Raw genomic sequence first — 24,524 nt, 5'->3', positions numbered from 1 at the left:
TATATGGTGTGCTGGAACTACATTTTAAGCCTTTGTCAATCTAAAACACTTACATTCTCTGAGAGTTGGAAGGCCCCCTTAATAAAATGATATTCCTATTTGAAAGTGAAAGTTTATTTAAAAAAACTGTCGTTACAAGGAGTTCCTGAAAACTTAAATTTAATTAATTAAATTTAATCAGAAATTCTAATATCATGGAAACTTTATATGATTAACAAAATCATTTAATACAGAATATTATACCTGATCTAAATTGATAGGTATAATTTTCAGTCTCTTACTGTAACACTTTGGATCTAGGTTTTCTTTATACCCTTTGGGCCTATTTTTCCTCTCTGTAAAATGAGGTCAGAATAGATAATCTCTAAAAACTGACCTTGCCATAAAAATTATCGTCTACGCCAGAGAGAAGACATGTAAAAATAGAGAGGGTAGTCTCTGAATTTTTCTTGTTTCTGAAATAGAAAATACAAATAGTAGGCGAGTAATCCTAGCCTCTTATTTTGTGAAACTGAGCTAGGAAGGTTCTTCAGAATGTATAATTTCAAGGTAATAAACTCTGCTCTAATGAAGGATTGGAAAAATAACTTACACAGCAATGGTTAAACTGAATAATGAATAGAGGGGAGTGGACAGTTTGAATTATGTTCAGAATTATAAATATCTTTGCACATGCATTTATTTCTATAGTTTGGTTTAAGATTTTATTGGTCTTTCCAAGGTTGTAGATGCTTCATCTTTTCTTCTTCGTTGTTCTTATATGTTATGATTAACATAATTCTCTTATCTTTTGAAGAGAGGAAAGAAATTCATATCTAGAACAGGTTGGATGGTATGGGTCACTGTTTAATTGTTTACATTTCTGATTGAATCTGACAATACAGGTGACCTTGTCATTTGCAATCTGTAAAAATATTATATATCTGCTCTACAAGTGCTGAAATCCTAGTGTTTGTGGGATTTTTAACAATCCTGTTTATGACAGGTTAAGCAGTGATAAAAATTTTTTGTTTTCTTAGCTTTTTGTAACTAAGCCTTTGACTTTTTTCTAATTTGAAGACTGTACTTTAAGCCTAAGCTGGTTGTGGATAGCTTCCAAATTAGAATAAATTCAGAAATACCTCCTTTCCAAAAAATATTTATTCAAATTCAGAACCTTTTGGCATTTTCTTCCCACCCTCCTCCACTTTATAAATGGGATCTAGTGATTTTTTTCTTTAGTAGTTACTAGTTACTTTATGCTTATAGGAAGACCCAGAATTGTAATGAAGCTTTTAAAATTTGATTCTGGGGGAAGAGATTATAAATGTTGGGCAAATAAATACTTAACAAGTACTTAATTGATTGTGGCTTTGAAATTCTATCACCATCCTGTTTTTTTAGCGACTGAAGGGTAGTTAATTTTTTTAATCTTATTTAAAACAGTCATTTATATTTAGTCACTAACTTTAGAAATTTTATTTTGTTTTTAGACACCGTCTTTTCTTACTGCTGAGCACAGTAGGTAGTGTATATAAATTCTGTAGGGTAAATAAGGAACAGAAAATAAGAAATCTTTTACTGAATGAAAATTCATTTTTTTAACTTTTGATTATAATGCATGTTTGTGACTGCTAAAATAAAAATTTAGGAAGGCATGCTTTTTAGTTTGCATCTGAAAATGAGTTCAGGAATCTGGAACTTTATTTGTGTGAAATAGGTTTTTGTGCAATAGTATCATTATAGTGAGAAAAAATGTGGGTGTATTTTAAGGGAGGTGTTTTTTGGAAGCATGGTGACAAAATGCAAGGATAGAAAAGTAGGAGTGTTTTGAAGAGAAAATGAGAATGAATAGATTAGCAAAGTTAGTGTATCAAATGTAATCTACTCTTTCTCTGTCATTTAAAGCTCTTTACAACCTGATTACTTCTTATCTTTATATTTTTTAAAAAACTCATTACTCTCTTCAATTAAATCTTGTAGTTACTGTTCTTCACATTACAATTCATCTCCCATATCTGCCTTTTCACCTTTACTTCTTGGAATCCCTGATTTCATATACCACCTAATATGTGTGACTTTTCTGGAGTCCCCCTGTATAGTGCCTCCTTCCCAAAATTACTTTGTATTCCTTTTGTCAGTATTCCAAATGTCAGTGTAAGTACACATCTCCCCATAAGAATGCCAACTCCGTGAGAGCAGGCACTATTTCATTTTTGTTGCTTAACACAGTGCGTACATGTAACAGATGCTTTATAAAGCTTGTTGATTGATTATAGCGATAGGTAATTTATTCATTGGCCTAGAAATATTTATTGAGGGCCTTCTTTTTAGGGCACTTGCTAGGTGCTTTGTGGTATAGCAGCTATATTGTGTTGCATTTAGTAAGTACTGGATTTGGAGTCAAGATAGCATGCGTTCAATTCTTGTTTCTGTCATTTGTGGCTATATTATTGTAGGCAAGTTATTTAACCTTCCTGTGCCTCATTTTTTGGATCTGTAAAATGGGGATAATAATAACAAATGAAAGATCAAGTAAAGGTCAGGAAGAAGATAAAAATAATAGTAATTGGTGATTCTTTGTTGAGTACTGAAGTAGTTATTTGTGGACATTATGAAAAGTGTTAGAGGGATCTGTTGTTTTTTTTGTCAATAATGTATCCAAGACATAACAAATTAAGATTTAGCAAAATAGATAATTACCATTTTTGGCCTTTTCGTGTTGGCATAAATGATGCTTTTAGAAGGAACCTTAAAAGTATTGCTTGTTATGAGGTTTGGAACAAGAAATTGATGATCATAGGGGCACACGCTGTTTGCAGTTGCCCATTGAAGGAAAGGGATGTAGAAGAAAAAATTAACTTGGAAAGTGAATAACTCTAGCTAAGATGGGAATTTTGATTTCTGGACCATGGCTTACAATTTAGGGATGGCTTTTCTTGGCCAGAGATGGAATACTCCTAACAAATCATGGAAAGTGTGTATTTGCCAGGTATTATGCCAATCTAATCTAATGGAGTTTAAAAAGAATGGAGACGAGAAAACTACCTTTGTATATCTCCCAGATTAGATTCTGTGGTGCAGGGGTTCTTTACCATGGACCACCAAGGAGATCTTGTGAACCGGAAAGAGGAGAAAACAATTACATCTTTATTTTTCACTAACCTGTAACTGAAATTTAGTATTTCCTTCAGTTATGATTTTAGGCAACAACAGCCTTCCTGAACACTGATATATCTTTAAAAATAAAATTTAACTTTAACATGCCTATATTTTGAATGAATTGCCTTTTATGCTTATGCTTATTATGAATGAATGCTATTTAGTGCATTAAGAAAGAAGCACATGTTACTATATCATTTTAAAAACTATTTTGATAACTTTCAATATAATTAGATTCCTTTGTAATACTGTGTATTTTATTTTATGTATTAAAAATGTGTGTTTATTTTATGTATTTTAAAAAAAAAACAACCTTTCTGAGAAGGGGCCTATAGACTTAACTAGACTGCTAAAGGTTAAGGACCTCTGCTCTAGAGAGTAACCATGAAGGGGAAAAACAGCAGCTGAGATACTTGGAAATGCACAGGAGACAAAATTCCAGGAAGAAGCCAGTAGCAAAATCCCTGACTTCAAATGTGTTTATACAAATGCTCAAAGTTTAGTCGACGAACAAGAGGAACTAGAGGTCTTAATGCAAGGGGCAAATTTTACCTCTTAATTATCACTGTGACTTGATGAGATGACACAACAGGTCCATTGTCTCTGACATTATTTAAAAGAAAGAAAGTAGATAAAAGGAGAAGATATAAGAAATCTGGGGGAAAGTATGGTGGAGAATATTTGGGTGATCAAAGGAGGAAGAAATAAATAATTATGCTATTGAAGTATGCCACAAAACACCTGGACAGAAAGAAGAACTAGATGAGTTTGGGAAATAAGTTACAAGCCTGGTAGAGAAGAGGAACTTATTCAGAAATTGGTTGGAACTCTCCTTCTGCCAAAAGCTGTCCACTAATTAGCTTGATGATAACTAGCATTTATTTATATAACACTTAATGTCTTGCAAAGATATTTTACATATGTTCTCTCATTTGATCCTAACAACATTTCTGTGAAGTAGGTGCTATTACCTTCATTTTACAGATGAAAATAATTTGACTTGCCTTAGTGATAATTTCATCCTTAAAAAGGTAGACAAAATAAAAAGGGGAAATACTACTTTAGATCTGATTATCTTTGATAGGGTGGGGAGCTGGTTGTTGGGTGGGAATCATGGGAACTTTGGGGTGAAGTGATCACCCCATCCTAGAGTTTGAGATAGAAAACTGAGTGTAGTCTGGCACACATTGTAGATTTTGGGAAAATAGATTTCAAAGGGATCAGAAGAATATTAGAGGATCGGGAAATGTTGTGTTTATTGTTTACCTAAATTTCAGCAAAGCTTTTTGATGAACTATCTCATACTAAATTGGTAGTAAAGAGAAGTGGTCTAGACAATACTAAAATCAGTTGGATTTCAGATGTTGGATAGGCTTCAGAAATAGGTCTACAGTGATGTGTCCTTGGTCCCATGCTATTTAATGTTTTCATCAATGATTTGGATAAAGGCATTGAAGGTGTGGTCATCAAATTTGCAGGCAACATAAAGTTGGGAGAAATCCTAACAATGGATGACAGAATCCAGAAGAATCTTGACAGGCTCTTGGACCTAATCAGTTTTGGGTGCCGTAGTTTAAGAAGGACATTGATAATTAGAAAACTGTTCAGAAGAAGGACTCAAGATGGTAAAGAGCCTTAATTACATGTCATAGGAGGATTTGTTGAAGAAAGTTTGAAGAGAAGAGAAGATTGGGGAACAACATATCAGCCTTTAAATATGCCTTCAGAAGGCAGAGGAAATAGATTGTTCACGTTGTTCCCAGAGGGCAGAATCTGGAGAAATAATGGGTATAAATTGCAAAGAGACAAATTTAGATTTAATGTCAAGAAAAACTTATGGGCTTTGTCCAATTCTTAAATTTTGTGATGCTCTGAGTATGTGGTTTGTTGTTTTTTTTTTTTTGGTGAGGCAATCGGGGGTTAGGTGACTTGCCCAGGGTCACGCAGCTAGTAAGTGTCAAGTGTCTGAGGCCGGATTTGAACTCAGTTACTCCTGACTCCAAGGCCAGAGCTCTATCCACTGCGCCATCTAGCTGCCCCCCTGAGTATATTTTACAAGGCTGTTATGAATCGTAAATGAGATAAAAGAAGCTGAGCACTTGCTAAACTGTAATGTGTTATTGTTGATATCATTTAGTGGATAAGTGCTAGCTTTGTCCAGTTAAATTTTGTGATTCTCTGAGTGTAATCTTACAAGGCTGTTAGGAACCTTAAATGAGATAAAAGATGCTGAGCACTTGGTAAATTGTAATGTGCTTTTGTAGGTATCATTGTAGCGGATAAGTGCTGGACTTAGACCATAGACAAATCACTCTGTTGCCTCATCTCTCTAATAAAAGAGTTGAATTAGATGGACTCTGAAATTCCTTCCAGTGCTATCTGACATTTACTAGCTAGTGATCATAGTCAAGTTACTTTACCTCTCTGAACTTCAGTTCTTTCTAAAATGTGATATAATCTTTTCCATGGGCTTATTGTGAGGTTTAGACGAGATAATGTTTGTAAAGTACTTTGCAAATTTGTAAGTGCTGTCAGTTCTGATAAAGAATGGGCTTGTGGGGGTATTCAAGAGCTGCTGAGCTCAGAAGTTTATGAATCCTGCAAGTGCTAAGCTTCAAGGAGCAGGAAGCAGGATAATGAACATTCAAGTGTTTATTCTGCTGGGAGGCAAGTGTCATGAAACATGGTATGAGAGAGGACAGAATGGGGTGACTTAGTAGTAGTATGGGTTTTTATGACTACTTTTATCTAGATAGCAAAGAATGAGCCGTGCATGATGATTTCTTCAAGGAAATAAATTGCTAAAATGTAGCTAATCTTTGGATATACTCTTTATTGAGGCTCCAGTTTTGGTTCTTAATACTTATTCTCTTGTAACATAAACATTACTATTCTTAATACTTATTCTCTTGTAACATACACATTACGATCTTTAATAAGATAGTAAAGGAAGAAGTAATATATTTTACTAGTTAAGAGCAAAAGAAAGACTTCTAAGTTTGTGTAGTGACAATTCATTTCTGAATTGAACGAATGAAAGAGTTGAGTGTGGAGGAGAATTGGCAGTTACATGAGTTTTTCATTAATTTTATTTTAAATTGTGATTGTGGTTACCAAAATACAACTTTACATCTCTATTTTAATACATATGAACTATCTAGATTGAAAATCCAAACACTCTGAAGGTGTTTCTATACCCTTCCTCTTATGGAAGGGAAGTGAGGTCTTTATGAGTAATCTTCGGGCATGCTTATAGTTCTAAGGCGATTTAACATTTGATTTTTCTGTTAGAAGGTCTGGAGAATTGCCTCTTGATGTAAACTGATATCCAAGATTGCTTGGGGCTGGGAAGAGTCTAGTGGATTGAGGTTATGCGGTATAGCTGATGGGAAGAGGAAAGGTCAAAGAAAAGTTTTAGGCTTTAGACATTTTGTTTGCATGTTTTGTATTCCAAACTACCTGCTGTTGTGATTTCTGAATCCTTTTCCCAGGGCTTTATTTAAAGTAGATATTTTCTTTTATATATATAGTTACTGTACTTTTTGGCACTAAATAATTTTTTTGTATGATTGTTTAATTATTTCCTTTTGTATATGTATCATAATTCCCTGACTAGATTGCTTAACTACAGAGACCTTGCTAGCATCTGCTACAATAAATATTTTAGTTGTTGGTTGTATTGGTACGTTGAATTCAACAGATATTTATTAAATTAAATTCCTTCTAAGGGCAAGGCATTGAAAGCATCCATTATCATTGCATCAATATTGGCAATTTAATAACAAAAAAATTTATTGCTTATTCTGAGTTTTAGTGAATATCTAATTTTATGAACAACTTAAAGTAGTTTTCTTTACATTCCAACAATAGATTGGTTATCAAAGTTCTACTTGTATATACAGGGAAGGTTGTGTTTTTAAAATGTGAGTTAATAACTTGTAACGCAGAATCCATTTCCTAATAGACAATGGGAAGAAATTGCAAGGAAGCAGATTTCAGCTCATTTACAGAGGAAGACATTTCTTAGTAATAACAGCTGTCCAGAATATACAGTTGTCCTTGTCAGGGGTTGGACAATCATTTATGGTGATGATGTAGGGGAGATTCATGCTTTAGGTAGTTATGAATAGTTCAGTGACTTTTCTTCCATAATTCCAACACATGTGTCTGGCTTTCTACAGTCCCATCCATACTGGCTATCTTATGATAATTTTTATCCCTTATTTGCTTAAAAAATTCCCCCATAGACGTTGTTGTAAAGGTATCTCCTGATGTGACCTTTTATAGTTAGGTCCCAATTTGGAATTTATTGTGGAATATCTACCAAATTACCATCTTTCTTTGTAGTTCTTCTTGAAGAATGAATGAATAGCATTTGTTAAGTGCTTATTTGCAAAGCACTTTGCTAAGTGCTCCGGTTATAAAAATGAGACTATCCCGATTTTCAATTCTAATGGAAGAAATAACTCATAGGGAAGCTGCAAATCAGATGGATAAGTCCCTTGGTCCTTAGAATGCAGTGAGTTGATACTTTAATGTTATTTCCATGGATAAAATCATATCACTTTGTTAAACCATTTGATAGTGCATGAACTTTCTTTTGGGGGTCTTCGGTAGCCCAGGCTGTGGATTACTTCTTACTTCTTAGGATGATGTCTGAGGGCACTGGACAAGAAGCATTGCCATTCCCAATGCTCTTGGTTTTTTAGGATCCTGGACTTTCCTCATCAGGGTCCAAAGGGAGATAGTGGTTAAGGTGGTAGTGGTAGTTTGACATGTCTGGCATATACTACCTCCTGTGTCTCCATCATGGTGCTTTGCTCTTTCAGTTGTATTGGTTTGCCTGCCCTGTGCAAGGCACTCATTTGGCATGAATACAACAGTATTCCTAATGACTGAAGGCTCGGCTGAAAGCAAGAATGGTGGGGGTGGGGGGAAGTGCTACTGTTTTCTAGGTCTTGCCTATCTTGTCTAATTCCATTAATCTACTTTTCTAGTTTTTAACCAGTACCAAACACTTTTATGATTACTGCTTTATAATGTAATTTGGGAATGGGAAATGTTATTCCTCCTTCATTTCTACTTTTTTTTATTATTTGCCTTGAGATGCTAGAACTTTTATTCCTCTAAGTGAATTTTGTTGTTTTGTCTAATTGTCCCTGTCAAGAAAATACACGTCATTTAGTACTTCTAGTCCAACATCTCACTACTAATAGCTTTATCTTTGAATTGACCACAGTTTTTATTTTTAAGTCTTTCAAATTTATTTGCTTTTACTACAGTCATATAAATTTTTCCTCTGAATCTTGTGCCATTCTGTATTAGTTTTTACTTTTCTGAATCTGTCATTTGTCATTTCTTTCAATGTGATAATATTTGTATACCATAGTCCAGCTGTTCATCAGTTTAATGGGTACCTCCTTGTTTCTAGTTCTTTGTTACAACAAAAAATGCACTTGTACATTTTCAGGGATGGTAGTGGTGGTGGTACAGAAAGATCCTTTCTGTCTGTGATTTCTTTGAGGTGTATACTACCTAGGTATTCAAAGTTATAGTTCCAAAAAAAAATTTTTTTGAAGGTTGAACCAATTTGCATTTCCAGTAGTACAGTAGGGTACTTATCCTCCCTATAGACCAAGCAACAGTTCTTGTTTTCCTCATTGGTCATCTTTTCCTGTTTTGATGGGTATGAGGTAGAACCTTAAAGTTGTCTTAATTTGTTTTGGTTGCTGTAGCTTGCATTTCCTTGTTTGAAAAAACCTCTTCCTATCCTTTGGCTGTATATTTATTTCTTATTTATGCTTTTAAAATTTATTATTTATATTACAATAATATAAGTAATGCATTTACTCTGACTTTTCCCTCTTTACTACTCAGAAATAGAATCTCATGTTATTTTACAAGAACAAAAATAAACATTTCCCCAAGTTTTCCCTTTTAGAATCTAATCTCATTCATAAAACAGATTTGACCTATACTTTCATGCTTTTCACCTGCAAAGTGCAGAGATTTGCTCTTGATAGGGAAGTGTTTATATTTATGATATTCTTTTTTTTCTGATGTTGCATTTGATATATGGGAAGGAGAGGTCATTCTGGTGTTCCAGGCATAATTCGTTTTGAAGAAGTCCCACTAATATTTGAGATAGATTTTTAAGGACTTTTCCCACCTGAGTAGAAATAATAGGTTAACAGTTAAGGATCTCTGTATTTGGAATACTCCCTGGGCAAAAAGGAATTGGAGTTGAAGTTTGTTTAAATGCAGATGTGGGGTTTTAGTAAATGGCTCTGGGGAGGTTAGAACTTCACCAGAGAATTGGAAGGTAGGTGTAGTCTTTACCTTGCAAATTAATTATTCATTTTAAGGAGATGTGGAAAAAGGAGGACAAAATTTCTAAGAGTCTTATACAGCTGTGTGTTTTGGTTTGTGTAATGCCTGGTGGCTAAAGGGTGGCGGAGATGAATTTCTCTTAATAAAGAATACTTTAATACTTTAAAAGTAAAAAGCCTCTGGGAAGGTTTAGAGCTTTGTGAATTAGTGTGAATTTGACGTCTTATCTAGCCAAGATCAGCACCACCCAAGGAGTGATGATTTAGAATGATAGAGACTGGGAGACTGGAGGAAGTTGTGAAAGTAATTGTGAATATTTTCCTGGGAGGACACTTCTAGATGAGATGCTCCAGTGTGGATTTTAGGGTATAATAAAAGCCTTGGAGAGCCCTGGATGATTACAGAAAGGGATATGAGGGGCAAAAGCTGGCTGGTTGCTTTATAATTTTTCTGGGACGTCTCTGGGCCAGGGGAGATGACTTTCTTCACATGTCCCTGCTCCTTAGGACCCCTCAAACTCCAGTTAATATTGTAGCTTAGGCACATTTTTAGTTTAAATAGTCTTTTGTGGATTATTCCAGGAATTCAGCCAATTGACATCAACTTTTAGAATGTCATAATTTCTAAATTATGACACACGATGTTCAGTGTGACTTCTTGTTCTACTCATATAGATAATAGACCCTTTTTTCTTGGTCTTTGTAATTCTCATCCATAGGTACTGCATATTCAGCATGGTGCTACTGATCTCATTTATGGTGAAGTGGGGAGGCACCATGTGCCAGTTAGGAACTTTTTCAGTGGTAATGGTGTCAACCTGCGCATGTCTACCATATGTACTAATCTTGCCCCTGGGTTTGGTAATTTTAGTTCACCAGCCACTGTTGTATTCTATAATTTGTAGTTGCATAGTACCAGCAGTAGAATATTGAATTAGACTTGGGTTTTTTCAGTAGACAGCCATTTGGAATCATCGAAAGCACCTTTGCAGTTTCTCAAGTGCAGTCCAGTCTATTTTATCTCATTTTTCTCTTCTGTGGTTGACTAGCCATCTAACTACAGATTGTAATAATGGTGACGTGCTTTTTTTAATCTTTTTTTTCCCCTGGGGAGGATTAATTCAGTCTTTTAAAAAATTACCGTGGATATGATTGATAAGGCTTAGCAGGGGATTATCCTTTTTTTTTTTTTTTTTTTTTTTTTGCTTAAGTGCCTTACTTAACAAGTGGATGCTTAACAGATGATTGTTGACTTGATTTGAGGCAGTTAATGTGATGTCATCTGTTAATTTGGAGAACCCAGCTATCACTAAGACAACTTTTTGTTAGATTCTTTTCTTTTTTCTTTTTTTTTTTTTATTCCTTAGCAGCAGATCATCAGTGACATTGGGGAATGCTTTGGTGAGCATGATCTCCTTGTTTAAAAACAAAACAAAACAAACCATGTCAACACTTAGTGGATTGTTGAACAGAGTCATTTTTGTAGTCATGGCAATTGTCTAGTCTCATATAATTTTGAAATATTTGTGAGAATGACATCTGAAGAGATATAAAATTTTATTTTGCTTTATTCATTTAAATGTAGTCTTAAAATGTATAAAAATAAGCACAGTGGATTCTTAGCTTTATGACTGTCAGCATGCTGAAAGACTTGTGGATATTTAGCCTGGAGATTCTGTGGTTGCCTATAACCAAAAAAGGGTTTGGTTTTTTGATTAAAATTATGTTTCACATTGATTACTGACTGCATGGAAAATCTAGGTAGATTTTTTTTTTGGAGTTATGAGTAAAACTGATTTTTAAAAAATAATTCAAATAAGCATGCATCATTACTGTGCATAAAAGAAGAGTCAGTTTTTAATTATCCATCTATAATTCATGGTATAGATTCTTGAATGCTATATTGCATTTTTATTTAGGTATATACTAATTTTTAGGGGATGATGAAAGATGTTATAAAAGTAAGTCTTTGAATAGGGTAGTTTAATCCATTAACATTCAGTGTTAAATTTTTAAGTTAAATTTTACTTTCCTTTGGATCTTAAGTTATTTTCCTTGTTTCATAGGAGTTCCAGCATTCCTGATCCAAACTTAAAGCTAATTAAATGTTAATCTTTTTCACCCTAGTTTTCACCTTAGACTTTGAGTGAGATAGTAAATTCTGTCCTTCATCATTGTTGTCCTATTTTTAATTATGGTTGCCAGGTTTCGTGTAATGATCATAAATACAGCTTTATTTCTGTTTACCTCAAATTATTTAAGTTAAAATTTCACAATATCAGACTGAACAATACTTTAACATAGCAAAAAACAGTATTTTATTTGTAACCTTTTCTTTGAAGTTTTTCTGACCCAAAGAAGAATAATCCAAGAGGATATTATATATATCTTTTCCAGTACATTATTGGTAATTTTGTTTTATGCCACTGTTTTTTAACATGTACTTACATATAGGAGTCAATAAATAAAGGGAGTTTCATAGATTTTGAAAACATTTTTACATACTTTTATTACTCAGTAATAATACATGGGTGTTCATAGTTCTCACGTAAATATCAACCTTTTCATTCATGTTTCTGAAATAAAATATTTTGAAGATGTGCTTAATTCATTCCTTATTGACTCCTCTCTGTGGTGCAGAAATATAGCCTAGCGTAAATGGTCTTTTGTGACAGTACTCTAAAAGTCAGTAAGATGAGAATATATCCCTGTTCAAAATAGTATATCATGTTGCCCTCTTTCCAGAGCAGGCAGTGAAGTTTTTTTACATAGTAAAAGCAAACTAAAGGATGTTGTAACCGCCAGGACTTAAAACTCACTGATAGAAAATTTCATTTGATTGTCTTCCTTTTAATCCAAATCCTTAAATAATAATAATAATTTAAAAAAGCAAAATTAGAGAATAAGTAAAACTTTTGCCTCTCAGTGATTGGGTAGACTTGGATATTGAATATTTTAAAATGCAGGCAAAATGTGAGAATTCTTTGCAAATTAGAAAGGTTTGTATAAATATAAACTGGTGATATTTTAAAAATGTAAGTCCTGATCATGTGGTAGAGTTTACGTCAAGTTTTTTTCTTTATGTCTTTTATTTTTTAAATTAAATTTTATTTTCAGTTCCAAATTCTGTCCTCCTCTCCCTCCTTCAGTGAGAAAGCAAGAAAAATTAAACCCGTTATAAATATGTATAGAGAAGTAGAACAAATTTCCACATTAGCTGTTTGCATGAAGATTAAATGGTACTTTAAAAAATGTTTTCTGTGATATCTCTTTATGAAATGGCTTCATGATTATGTATGAATCAGTCAATCAAATGTTTATTAAATCCCTACTATGTACTAGGTTCCTAGGATCCAAAGCCAAAACAGTTTCTTCCCTCAAAGAACTTACATTCTTGGAGAAAACAACATATATACACATACATGTATACAAAGCAGCTTTGTTTCTTACTACCTTGGTGACATTAGGCAAGTTAATTAATCTCTCTGGGCTTCACTTTCCTCATCTATAAAAAGGAGGGGGTTAGACCAGATGGCCTCTAATATCTCTTCCAGTTCTAAGTTGATGATCCTATGATATTTATACATGATAATTTTGGGGATAAGGAGGCATTAGTCCCTAGATGCTAGAAAGCTTCACATCAGAGGAGGCATTTGAGTTGAGCCTTGGAGGAAAGTAGTGATTCTAAGCGGTAGAGGTAAATAAGGAGTGCATTCCAGCTATGAGGGACAGCCAGTACCAAAACAAGACTTGGGAAATGGGAATCTTATGTATGAGGAGCAGTAAATAAGTCAGTGTCCATAGATCTCAGAGTGCATGGAAAGGAATTATGTGTAAGGAGACTGGAAATGTTGAATAGGGCCAGGTTGTGAAGAGTTTTAAATGCCAAACGGAAGTTTATATTTGATTCTAGAACTGTGGTAGAATCACCGGAGTTGATTGAGTAGTGAGGTATGACATAGTTAGATCTGCACTGTAGGAAAATGACTGCCAGAGTTGTATGGAGGATGGATTGGAATGGACAGAGACAAGGTATGGAGATCAGTTAGGAGGAAATTGCAATAGTCCAGGCAAAAGGTGAGGAAAGCCTTTTAAAAAAAAAAAAAGTAGGGACCATTGCAGTAAGGAAATCTAGGACTAGTTGACCTCAATTTTACTGTGGAACAAAGCAAAGTGGCAAGAACCTAGGGCCTGTGGCGCATCCCCTCACTGTACTCAGGTGTTGGAAGAGCCAGCCTATCCTACTCAGCCCACTGCTCACTTAAGGGGAGCAGAAGAGATCCAGGGAAGGTATTTCTGCTTGGTTTCCAAGAAGCGTGGGGAACAACAACTTATGTAAACATATGGAGACGGGAGAGGGGATGTCAAACATGAGCAATAGCCATTAGGCCAGTTTGAGTGGAATATGGAGTGCTTGAAAGGGAGCCCTGTTATTATAATCCCAGAAAGATTGACTAGAGCCAGATTGTTTATGAAAGGGCTTGATTTGTTAACCAGCAGAGTTTTGTATTTTATCCTGGATACATTAGGCAGCTACTAGAGGAGAAGGCAATTCTATCTAGACTCTCCAGAAGCAATGAGTAATTTTTTTTAAACTTTTGCTAGAAGTAATAATTTTCAAGAGAATAGTGTTTCCTAATATATCAACCAAACTGAAACAAATTCATGTTTTCCCCAAAAAGTGGTACTGTAGAACTGACTGTTCATCTCTAATAAGTAATGCTATTTCATTATTAAAGGCATTCAGATGTTCTTGTTCTTTTGTTAAACTATTTACTGTGCATTTTAAACCTTTTCTAATTTTTCCTTGTTTTTCAGCCAAACCAAACAGGAAACTGACATTTCTTTATCTTGCCAATGATGTCATCCAGAACAGCAAAAGAAAAGGGCCAGAATTCACAAAAGATTTTGCACCAGTCATAGTTGAAGCCTTTAAACATGTTTCCAGGTATAATAAAATATTTTAAAATGAGACTTTTCCCCCTTAAATTTTCTCTTTCAGATTATAAAAATATTTCTCTTAAAGATTCCTTTTCAGTCAGTCAACCATCAAGCATTTTAAAAATACCAACTGTATGCTAAGCACTGTACCAGGAGCAGGAGATACCATAATGAAGACATAAGAATTCCGAACCCTCAAGAAGCTTATATACTGTTGAGAGAGAGAACATGTATATACATATATACAAACTTATTTTAAAGAAAACAGTAATTTGTGTTGAATATAAATATTAAATCTGTAGATTTTTAATAACCTTTTGAGAGGCCAGAAAGTATTGCCTTGCCTAATGATTTTTGGTATTCTCTTTAGTTTTTTCCTCTCCCTTTATTTGCTATCCAGAATATTGAATATGGTGGTTATGTGTTATGATGAGTTTTAGTTTTAGCTGTACCTCATAATGGTTTTCCAGATATACATATTAAAATGTGGAATTGTCTTAAAATGAGTATAAATCTTGAATAATCCTATCACAGTTTAAATTAAGTATGGCAATTTCATAGTAGCTATTAATTGCATATATGTATGTATGTATATATGTATGCATGCATGTATGAAGGATTTTATGCTCTTTCCTGAAATTCTTGAGCAAATGTATGAAGAAAAAAAAAACCTGGAAGCTAAGAAAAAACAAAGCAAGTGATTTTAGATAAGGATAGCTCAAATGAGTTAATCCAAATTATAAAGTCCAGTTGTATCTTTTGCTAAGATAAATCATATGAAACAAGGAAAGAAGACATCATGTGCTCTAAAAGTTAAGATTTAGTGTAGAACAGCAGACACTTGTGTTTTCATAGTTTGAGATGCTCCTATTTGTATTACTTTTTTAATCTGTTCTAAATTACTGGTCAATTCAGAAATTCCGTTCAAGATATTACTGATTCTGCTTAAAACTACCACTAACCTTTTTTTAAAGGCCCAGAACACCAGGTTTTTAACTATTAATATTCTGTTTATGTTTCCTTCAGTGAGACTGATGAAAATTGTAAAAAGCATCTTGGAAGAGTGCTGTCTATTTGGGAAGAAAGGTCTGTTTATGAAAATGATGTATTAGAACAACTTAGGCAAGCTCTCTGTAAGTATATGTAAATTTATGATTATTTTATTCACAAAATATCATTTTTTTTCATGAAAATAATTACATTTTCCTTTAAATCAGATGGCGATAAGAAGTCCAGAAAGCGTTCATATGAACAGATAAAGGTGGATGAGAATGAAAATTGTTCAGCACTAGGATCACCAAGTGAACCTCCACAGGTAGACATTCTTTCTTTCAAAAGAGAATCCTAGTGTACGGGAGTCTCAAAAGTCTTAGTGCAGTTTTAGGCTTTAACAGCTTAAAGCTCCAAGTCTAAGACTTTTGATACTGCCTCTATATAGTTGCAAATTACTAGTATTACTACATTTTTGTTGTTAGTCAAACTCTTCATTGAATTTTACTTTGGTAAATTGATCTTATAAATGTAAGGGTAAAGAAAGATCCTCTGAACTAAATAAATGTCACATAAAACCATTCAGATTTTTTCTTTACCACATTGCTTATGTTTATTTGAAATAGGATTCCATTCTCTTAGGTGTTAGACCTCTCTTGGAAAAAATAAAGATGTTCTGAGACATCTTGTTTCTTCTAAGTAAGTGATAATTTCATTAGAATGCTGGGTTGTACGTTTGAGATTCTCAAACTCATATTTTTTATTGATATATGTTGTTGCTTTTTATTTTTCTTTTTTTTTTAAGTGATTTTAAGTGCTTTTAAAAGGACTTTTAAAAATTACTGTAATGATAAGTAAAGGATCATGGTGATGATCTCTGAGATCCCTTCCAGTTCTAAGTTTCTATTCTTCATTTTCTCCGAAGATGAGTTAGTATCATCCTTTCCATTTTGTACATTATGGCATCTTTCTTATATGGAGCTCTAGAATATTTTTGTTTCCTGGGTTTATATAAGATTCACTTATTAGCTGTGTGACTCTGGGTCAGTTACTTAACTCTCTGGATCTCAGTTTCCTCATCTGCAAAATGAGGGGATTGGACATGATAACCTTTAAGGTCTCTTCCAGCTTTAAATTTATTAACCTATGATCTAAGTCGGAGGAATGTTATCTCTTCCTCTTTAAAGAGACTAATTTTCTTGGGGTCTTTCTCCATTCTTTCAGCTTTCTAATTCTAGCTTGCCTGCTTTTGAGTTGAGGTAAGTATTGTATAAAGGAGAGGAAGTAATAGATTTGTATTCTACCCTACAGGCTCTGGATGTAGAGGGAATCTTACATGGGATATTTTCTTCTTAATTTATTCATCCTCTTCTCATTTTTAAAGTACTAACTCAGAGCCCTAACCAAAGTATTTGATACTATAACCTAGATTCCCTGGTTTTACACCTTCAGATATAGCCCTAAGTATGTTCTCAAGGTTTATCTCCTTATATTTTTTGATATGAAGAATTTTAGGAAGCTCATTCTCATGTAGGAAATTAGACACTACCCTCATCTAAAAGTATGGCATCTTATTTTGGGGTCACCCTGCTAGAATGAACATGACTGTAGTTCTTAGGACTCTCCCTTGATCTTCAGTGTAGACCACTTGCTTTTTCTCTGTACTTTCATAAAACAGTCACTTGTATCAAAACCTTTTATCAGGAAGCCTGATTTGTCTTTAATATAGGATAACTTATCAACTTGACATTTTTTAACTAGTTGCTAGTTACTTAGCCATTGTATTATAATTGGAAAAAGCATTTAAATTGGTGAATTGAGAATCACTTCCTTTTATCAGTATGTTTGTTCCTCTAACGATATATAATCCCTGATATGAATTCTTAGTAGCAAACTTTAGATTAGACACCTATATTGACTTTGCCTCCCAACCAGTTAGATTGGTCTAGTGTATAGGACTCAATTGATCTCTCTAGGATTTGGGAGTAGTAACCCTTTTCCTGATTGGGCCATATCCTAATAAGACCCTCCAACCTCTATATTCTTTTCAGAATTGTGGAAAATCCTAGAATTGGTACAAGAAAGATGCCTTATTGTATACATCAGCTGGCTGGGACAAAACAAAGAAAAACTCACAACACCCATGATATGCTTTATTTGGCTTTATTTGAAAACGTGCAAGTGATTTGTAGTTTTAATTACTATATTGGAAATATCTCACAAATTTGACCAAAATTCTGGTTGCTTTAAGTAAAATCATTGCTTTAAAATAAAGAGCTACAAAAGGCAAATCATCTGATTTTTTTTTTTCAGGTATGCTTTGGGATCTTTCTTGTGAGAGTAGGGGAACAGAGGGTGAGATTTTGTTTTAAGAATAAAACTAGTAAAAATATTTTGGAGGTTATAGATTTATGATCTTTTAATCTTCCCCGGTATTCAAATGGAGCTTTACAAAGAGTTTGATCTAGCAGACATACCACGAAGTTGCATGGCTGTTAAATTAATTTTGATTAACCGTATTGATTTTGACAAGTTTGATTCTGAAGTTGTCTGCTTTTTCAGACTATAGATCTCATTAGAGCCTTACAAGAACTTGAAAATGCAGCCTCTGGTGATGCAGCAGTTCATCAGAGAATAGCTTCTTTACCTGTTGAAGTCCAAGATGTATCTCTACTAGACAAAATAACAGGTGAGAAAGAATGATTCTGATTTTTGAATAAAATACAAGTCATGGCTTTGTTTTTAATGTATTACCTACTTGTTTATTACCTTTTCTTGCATCATAGATAAAGAATCGGGAGAACAGCTTTCCAAGATGGTAGATGATGCATGCATGCTGTTGGCGGATTACAATGGTCGATTGGCAGCAGAAATCGATGATAGGAAGCAACTAACTCGAATGTTATCAGATTTTCTTCGTTGTCAAAAAGAAGCCCTTGCAGAGAAAGAACATAAGCTGGAAGTGCGTAACTCTTTAATTATTTGGAACTTTTAAATTAATATATTTGCTTCATGGGTTTTTCCCTGTTTAAGCTTTTAGGGCCTTTATTGTAGATCCTGTGAATTTTTTATTTTTATTTGTATATAAATATTACAGGCCATGCCCTAAATTTGCCTCTTCCTCCTCTAATTGGGTTCTCCCTACTTGGACCAAGCCAGTTAGCCAAAGGAATAGTCAAAAACTTGGACTAGCAGCATTCTATTCACTTTTACAGGTAGCTATATGGAAGACCATGCATTAATAAAACAACTTGTTAGCATTATCAGTTTAAATAAGAGCATTTCCTTTTCTCTCCTGTAACAAAAAGCATTGGAAAGACAGGACTGGTGTGAATGTTTATTGTAATAGTAGTAATTTTTAAATTACTGCCTTTATCAACTGGTGGTCTTTTACGTAGTTGATTTAGAAATGAAAACAACTTGTTAGCTATGAATTTTATTATGATTTGTATAATTTGGCCTAGTTCATATTATCAGAACTCCTCAAGGTAGGAAGGGGAAATTTTGGACATGATCTGTAATCTTTTAGTAGTTAGGCTTAGGTAAAATGTTTTCTGTTATAGCAACTGCGTAGTTTAATATTAATAAGATTTTTTCCAATATCCAAAGTTCTAGATTTAGGAGCAGTTACCTGTAAACTTTTGAGTTTCTCTTGACAGTTCCCGAATTGTCAGTTTGATTTTATATTCTAAATGAGGGCCAACTGTTGTTATATATCTTCTCCAATTGCCAATAAGAATAACTACCTGAGTTTTCCTTCTTCAGTGACAGTAGGAGATGGGAACTTTCCCACTTGTCATCATCCAGATTAGAAGTGAAGAGTAGGCTAGTTGGTATAATCAGCTTGTCAGTCTCATGTAGGATCTGAAACAAAGCATCATGCCCATTCAGCCCTCTGCATTCTTGTGTATTGTCTAATCTCCAGAGCAGCAACAGCATGCACACATCAGCTAGAACCCACATAGACTACTAGTAACATTTTGTATTTACAACATTTAAGATACAATGGATGAAATATATGGAAATTTAAACCCCAGACATGCTATTGCATTGCTTCTCTTGGCCTCACTTGACCTCTCTACTGATATTCACTATATGTCTTAGGTCCACTGTGCTCACAGGCACATATAGGCCAGTGTGATCAGTGACTACACCAACTCTTTATACCGTGGCTAATTGTAGACTGACAGAAAAATTAAATGGAGCAGCCAGCCTATATTTCAGCAGGGTTAGAATATATTGTATCTCCCTTAATCATTTAGCTTTCCTCCAGTCACCATTCATTCAGTAGTACCTCTCTCCTTCCACTACCAATCCACCACATCAAAAGGAAAGGAGTTGTGGTATTTTAGTACATCCCCTTTAAAAGCTTTTACTTACCCGTATTTTATTTATTTATGGTATTTTGAAAAATAAGGATAAATCTGATAAGTTAACAGCTATTGATAACATAATAAGATTTAATCCATAAGCTAATTTTGCTCTTGCTTATTTTCTTCTTATTAACAGAATTGAGGGTAAGTAGTAACATGCACAGCTTTTGACTTTAAGTATGGTTTCTTTAACTTCTATCTAGCTTCTATTGCAGGTGTTGGACAAGGGCGTATCTTCTAATGATGTCGTCATCCATTAGCACACCCATCCTGCTAAAAATAAACATCAAACTCAAAATCCTGTATTGTCTCATGTTTTTTAAAAAAAAATAGAAGATATTTTGAATTTTTCCCCAATTACCTTATACCACTGTCTCACTCTTTATTCTTTCCACAGTAGCTAGTTAATATCCCATGGTAGATTTTTTTTAACATTGGCAACATAAGGGAATTTCTTCAACACGTTAATTCACTTTTATTAGCATTGGCTTTCCTAGCTAACATAGAGAAAAATATCCCTTGAACTTTATATTATAAGTAACAAAAACAGGAATTTTTTAAAGGATGAAAACATGCTAGAAATTAATTAGACATATTAGTTGTTTGAAGATTTATTTTTGACCAGACTTACAGAAACATGTTAAAATTTTAGCAACTAGGTGGGTTTTTTTGTCTTAAAAATCAAGAGAAATTCAAATCTGTATTGTTTGTGCTTATCTGGTCTAAGAATTATCCTTTTTTAATAGCATATAATTTTAAAATAGTTGAATCATATTAGATATCTGAAAATTGGATATCAAATTGTAGCATGTCAGGTCCCCCAAAAAACTTAGTATAAAAACTTATTTACTGTGAAAGAGAATTTAAAATATTTCTTAAAATTTACCAGCCAATTGCCAATCTTTAAAAAAATTCATGACTTAACAGTTGCATAACAATCAAGTTATTGACATAAGTACAGATGTTTCTAATAGTATAATATGTTATACAGAAGTACAAGATAATCTAGACATGAATCTAGTTCAAAATTCTTTTGTATCTGTTAGAAATTGTATCAGGGCAATGTTTATCAATTTTAGGTTAGGAAGTCAGATAGGGGATTTAAAAATTGCTTTTTGAACTTTTGAGACATGTTCGAAATTATAAGTGCTTTATTTTATTGTAATATCATTTTACTTTTTTCACTTCAGGAGAATTTAGTGTTTTTCACTGCTCTATTTTGAAAAGGGGGGGTGGTGGCGATTGAAATAAGGATACATATACATATGAAAACTTTAAAAAGAAATGTCCATTTTAATTATTTTAAATAGATAAACTTAAGAAACTACCTTTAAAAAAACACCAAAATATAAATCTGTGGTTTAAAAAACACCGTAGATTTGGGCTGCTCACTTTTTTAGCATGTCATTTTGTATATATGTAATTTTAGAAAATTAATAAAATGGCAAAAAATAAAGCATACACTTAAAATGTGCATATTCAGCAACTATATTAGTTGTTCCAAGAGGAAAGCATTATAGTTCCAAGGTCAAAAATCAGGACACTGAGAGAGAAATCTCAGTCTGTCTTTTGGGTGGGGTCATTCTGAATGTCACATACCAGTACTTCCTCCAGATAGATGTCTTACATCATGAATTCTCTGGTCCTTCTACTCATCTATTTATGACCTAAAATTACTTTTCAAAGTTAAAATATAAACTTAATCTTTGGCATAAATTTAAAAAATTCAAAGCTATAAAAAGTCAGACATATTTACATAAAAAATACATATTTAAGAAAACAATTTTATTGTATTCTTTAGTGTTTTCCATTTGAATACATATACATTTTTGTTCTTTTGACAGTATACCTTTTTTCTGATTCTGCTTCAATTTGCATACCATGTGACCCTTTCAGTATTTCTTTACTGGTTACTACTAACGTAGTAATAGGCTACTGCATTGTTATTTCACGTTTTGTTCAAGTCTTCTACAACCATTGAACACGTAGTTTATTTTTCCAGTTTTTTACTATTGCAGGTCAAACAGCTATGTATATTTTAGTTTTTAGAGAGGTTTTTGGGTTTCTTCCCCCTAGTTACATTCTTAGGGTATAATACTATTAATAAGGTTACTTAGTCAAAGGGTATACGTGAGTTTGTTTTGTTTTGTTTTTGAAATTTAAATAATATTTTCCCCTCAATTAAATATTAAAACGATTTTTAACATTTTTTAAAAAACGTTTGAGTTCCAAACTCTATCCTTCCCTCCTAATCCCCCCCCCCCGCTACTCTGAGAAGGTAAATAGTCCAATATAGGTTATTATATGTGTGCCATCATTATATGTGAGTTTTTAACTCCTAAATTGTTATCCAAGTATACTGTACCACTTTATAGTTCTTTCTTAGCTTAAAATTAGAATTGTTCATGGACTACTTATTAACTGGCGAACATTTGCCACATATTTCAATAAATTAAGCAAAAAGATAATTTGCATCTTATGACAGGAGTTTTGGGAAAATACAGTTTGATTAATCTGAAAAGATGGCTGCTTGATTAAAATAGTGATATTTGCCCATTTTGTAACTTACAGAAAATTTAGAACCTGTCCAAGATTTTCATAATGAATATTTTAAAATATAGGGTTTAAAAATACAAATTTAAACTTTTATCTGTTAATATTTTAGTGTAGTTCCAAACAGTTAAAATGTTGAAAAGGTTACTGTTACAAAGAGCATTCAGTATAGCATGTAGAAAACCTCCTCTCTTTTTTTGGTAATATTGCTTAATAGAAGCATTGTACTGAGTTAAATTGAGAAATTATTTTAGAAATTGGCTAACTTGAGTTTAAAAGGGAATAACTCCATTGAGTTTTTTCCTTTTCCTCAGTTTATGAAGTCTCAATAGCATAGGATTATAAATTCAGAGCTGGAACTGCTCTTAGGGCCTGGAGTATAGCCCTATTTGTTTTACAGATGAGGAAACAGGCTCAGAGTATTTGAGTGGCTTGATCATGGTCACAGTTAGTAAGTGTTGAGGCAAGATTCAAACTCTTATCTTCCTTACTCGAAGTCCAGCATTTGATTTACTGGGCTACTTTAGCAGTTCCTTAAATATATTTAAAGACTGTATTGTATGATGCCTAGAGTAGGAAACTGAATAAGGAAACCATGGACAGTACTATTATTCTCTTAAAGAATGTAGAAATTATCTAATGAAATGCCCTGTTTTTAGATAAAGAAACCAAAGCCCAAAGACGTTAAATGTTTTGCTATAGGCCATGCAGTTAGCTAAAAAGTAGCAGAACCAAAATTTAAACCCGTGTTGTCTTCTGACTTGTTTCCACTAGAATGACCATGCCCACATCCTTTAGATTCCTCTTCTGTAAAGTGTGTCCAAAACTTACTACTGTATTGAATAGCTATGAACTCAAAAGAGATAGATTTCTTTTTTTTAATTTAATCTTTCCGTAAAAATCCACCTTTTCTCCTTCTGTAGCCCTTCCATTGAAAAAGAAAGAAAAACAAAACTTACAAATATGTATAGTTAAGCAAAACAAATTTCTAAATTGGCCATTTTTAAAATGTCTTATTCTACACTCTGAAAGTTCTTTGACTTTCCTGATTTTATTCTGCATCACTTCATACAAATCTTCCCTAGTTTCTCTGAAACAGTTCCCTTTGTCATTTCTTACAGCACAGTGGTGGTCCATCACATTTATATGCCATAATTTATTCAGCCATTCCCCAGTTGATGGATACCATAGTTTCCCATTCTTTGTCACCTCGAAGAGCTAGAAATATTTTTGTAGTTACTTAGATTGGTTTTACTTGGGATGAATCCCTTAATCTGTTTCTTTCTGATTTCCACCTTTTCCTCTGTTCCTCCTGTTTCTCTTTTGAGTGAAATATGTTTTTATACCCATTTGTGTGTGTGTATTCTTTACTCCTTTGCCCAGTTCAGATGAGAGTGAGGTTCAGGTTATCACCCCTCTCCCATCCTTCCTCATAGACTTTTTTTCTTGCCCTGATTACATAAGATAATTTTCTTTAACCTTCCTTTTCCTTCCACCTCATAAGATATTCCTCTTCTCCTTCCATTCGTAAAATCATTAAGACAAAACAGTCCACTCCCAGTCCTTTTCTAATTAGACTATTATGATGAGTCTAGGGTCCAGAGAGGGACACAGGAATCATCTCCCTTTATTTGAATGAAAGTTTATCCTTATTCCTTATGATTCTTTCATTTTTACTTTTTTATGTTTCTCTTTATTCCTGTGTTTACACTTCGGAGATTCTATGCAGCTCTGATCTTTTCATCAGGAATGTTTGGAATTCTATTTCATTAAAAGTATAATTTCCCCCTGTTGTATTTTTTGGGGTGGGGGGTGGGGGAGTAAGTTATCTGGAATATTTTCTAACTTCTCTGCGCCTTTTTAGAACAAGTGAACCTGACTCTGTCTCCTTGTTACTTGAATTCAATCTTTCTGACTGCTAGAAGTAATTTTTTTCTTTGACCTGAAAGCTCTGGATTTTGGCCAAGATGTTCTGGTTGTTTTCCTTTTGGGTTTTCTTATGATAGGTGATAACTCTTTGCCCTCTGGTTCTAAAAGATCTGGTCAGTTTTCTTTTAAGATTTCTTAAAATTTGATGTCTCTAGGTTCTTTTTTTGTAACGACTTTCAGTTACTCCAATGATTTTTAAAAGTTTCAGCTTGATCTGTTTTCTAGGGTAGTTGTTTTTGCTATGAGATACTTTACATTTTCTAGATTT

General features: G+C 33.5%; 1 protein-coding gene across 3 annotated transcripts in view; it reads left to right on the top strand.

Annotated features, from left to right (window-relative positions):
• The window catches only part of RPRD1A (regulation of nuclear pre-mRNA domain containing 1A), a 95,368-nt gene that overhangs the window by 20,851 nt on the left and 49,993 nt on the right, over window positions 1-24,524 (top strand). The window contains exons 2-7 of one of the 3 annotated variants that reach the window (XM_027868828.1): window positions 14,289-14,418; window positions 15,438-15,544; window positions 15,629-15,726; window positions 17,964-18,090; window positions 18,188-18,363; window positions 19,990-20,077. In XM_027868828.1, the coding sequence (XP_027724629.1) occupies window positions 14,289-14,418; window positions 15,438-15,544; window positions 15,629-15,726; window positions 17,964-18,090; window positions 18,188-18,363; window positions 19,990-20,034 (683 nt within the window). In that variant the 3' untranslated portion in view covers window positions 20,035-20,077. Of the gene's footprint in view, window positions 1-14,288; window positions 14,419-15,437; window positions 15,545-15,628; window positions 15,727-17,963; window positions 18,091-18,187; window positions 18,364-19,977; window positions 20,078-24,524 lie in introns of those variants that run through there. The other 2 variants (XM_027868827.1, XM_027868826.1) reach the window with 2 other exon arrangements.

Source organism: Vombatus ursinus, unplaced genomic scaffold (genome assembly GCF_900497805.2).
Source record: "Vombatus ursinus unplaced genomic scaffold, bare-nosed wombat genome assembly UNPS02014791.1, whole genome shotgun sequence".
Classification (NCBI taxonomy): domain Eukaryota; kingdom Metazoa; phylum Chordata; class Mammalia; order Diprotodontia; family Vombatidae; genus Vombatus; species Vombatus ursinus.
This window is presented reverse-complemented; position numbering and strand designations above follow the sequence as displayed.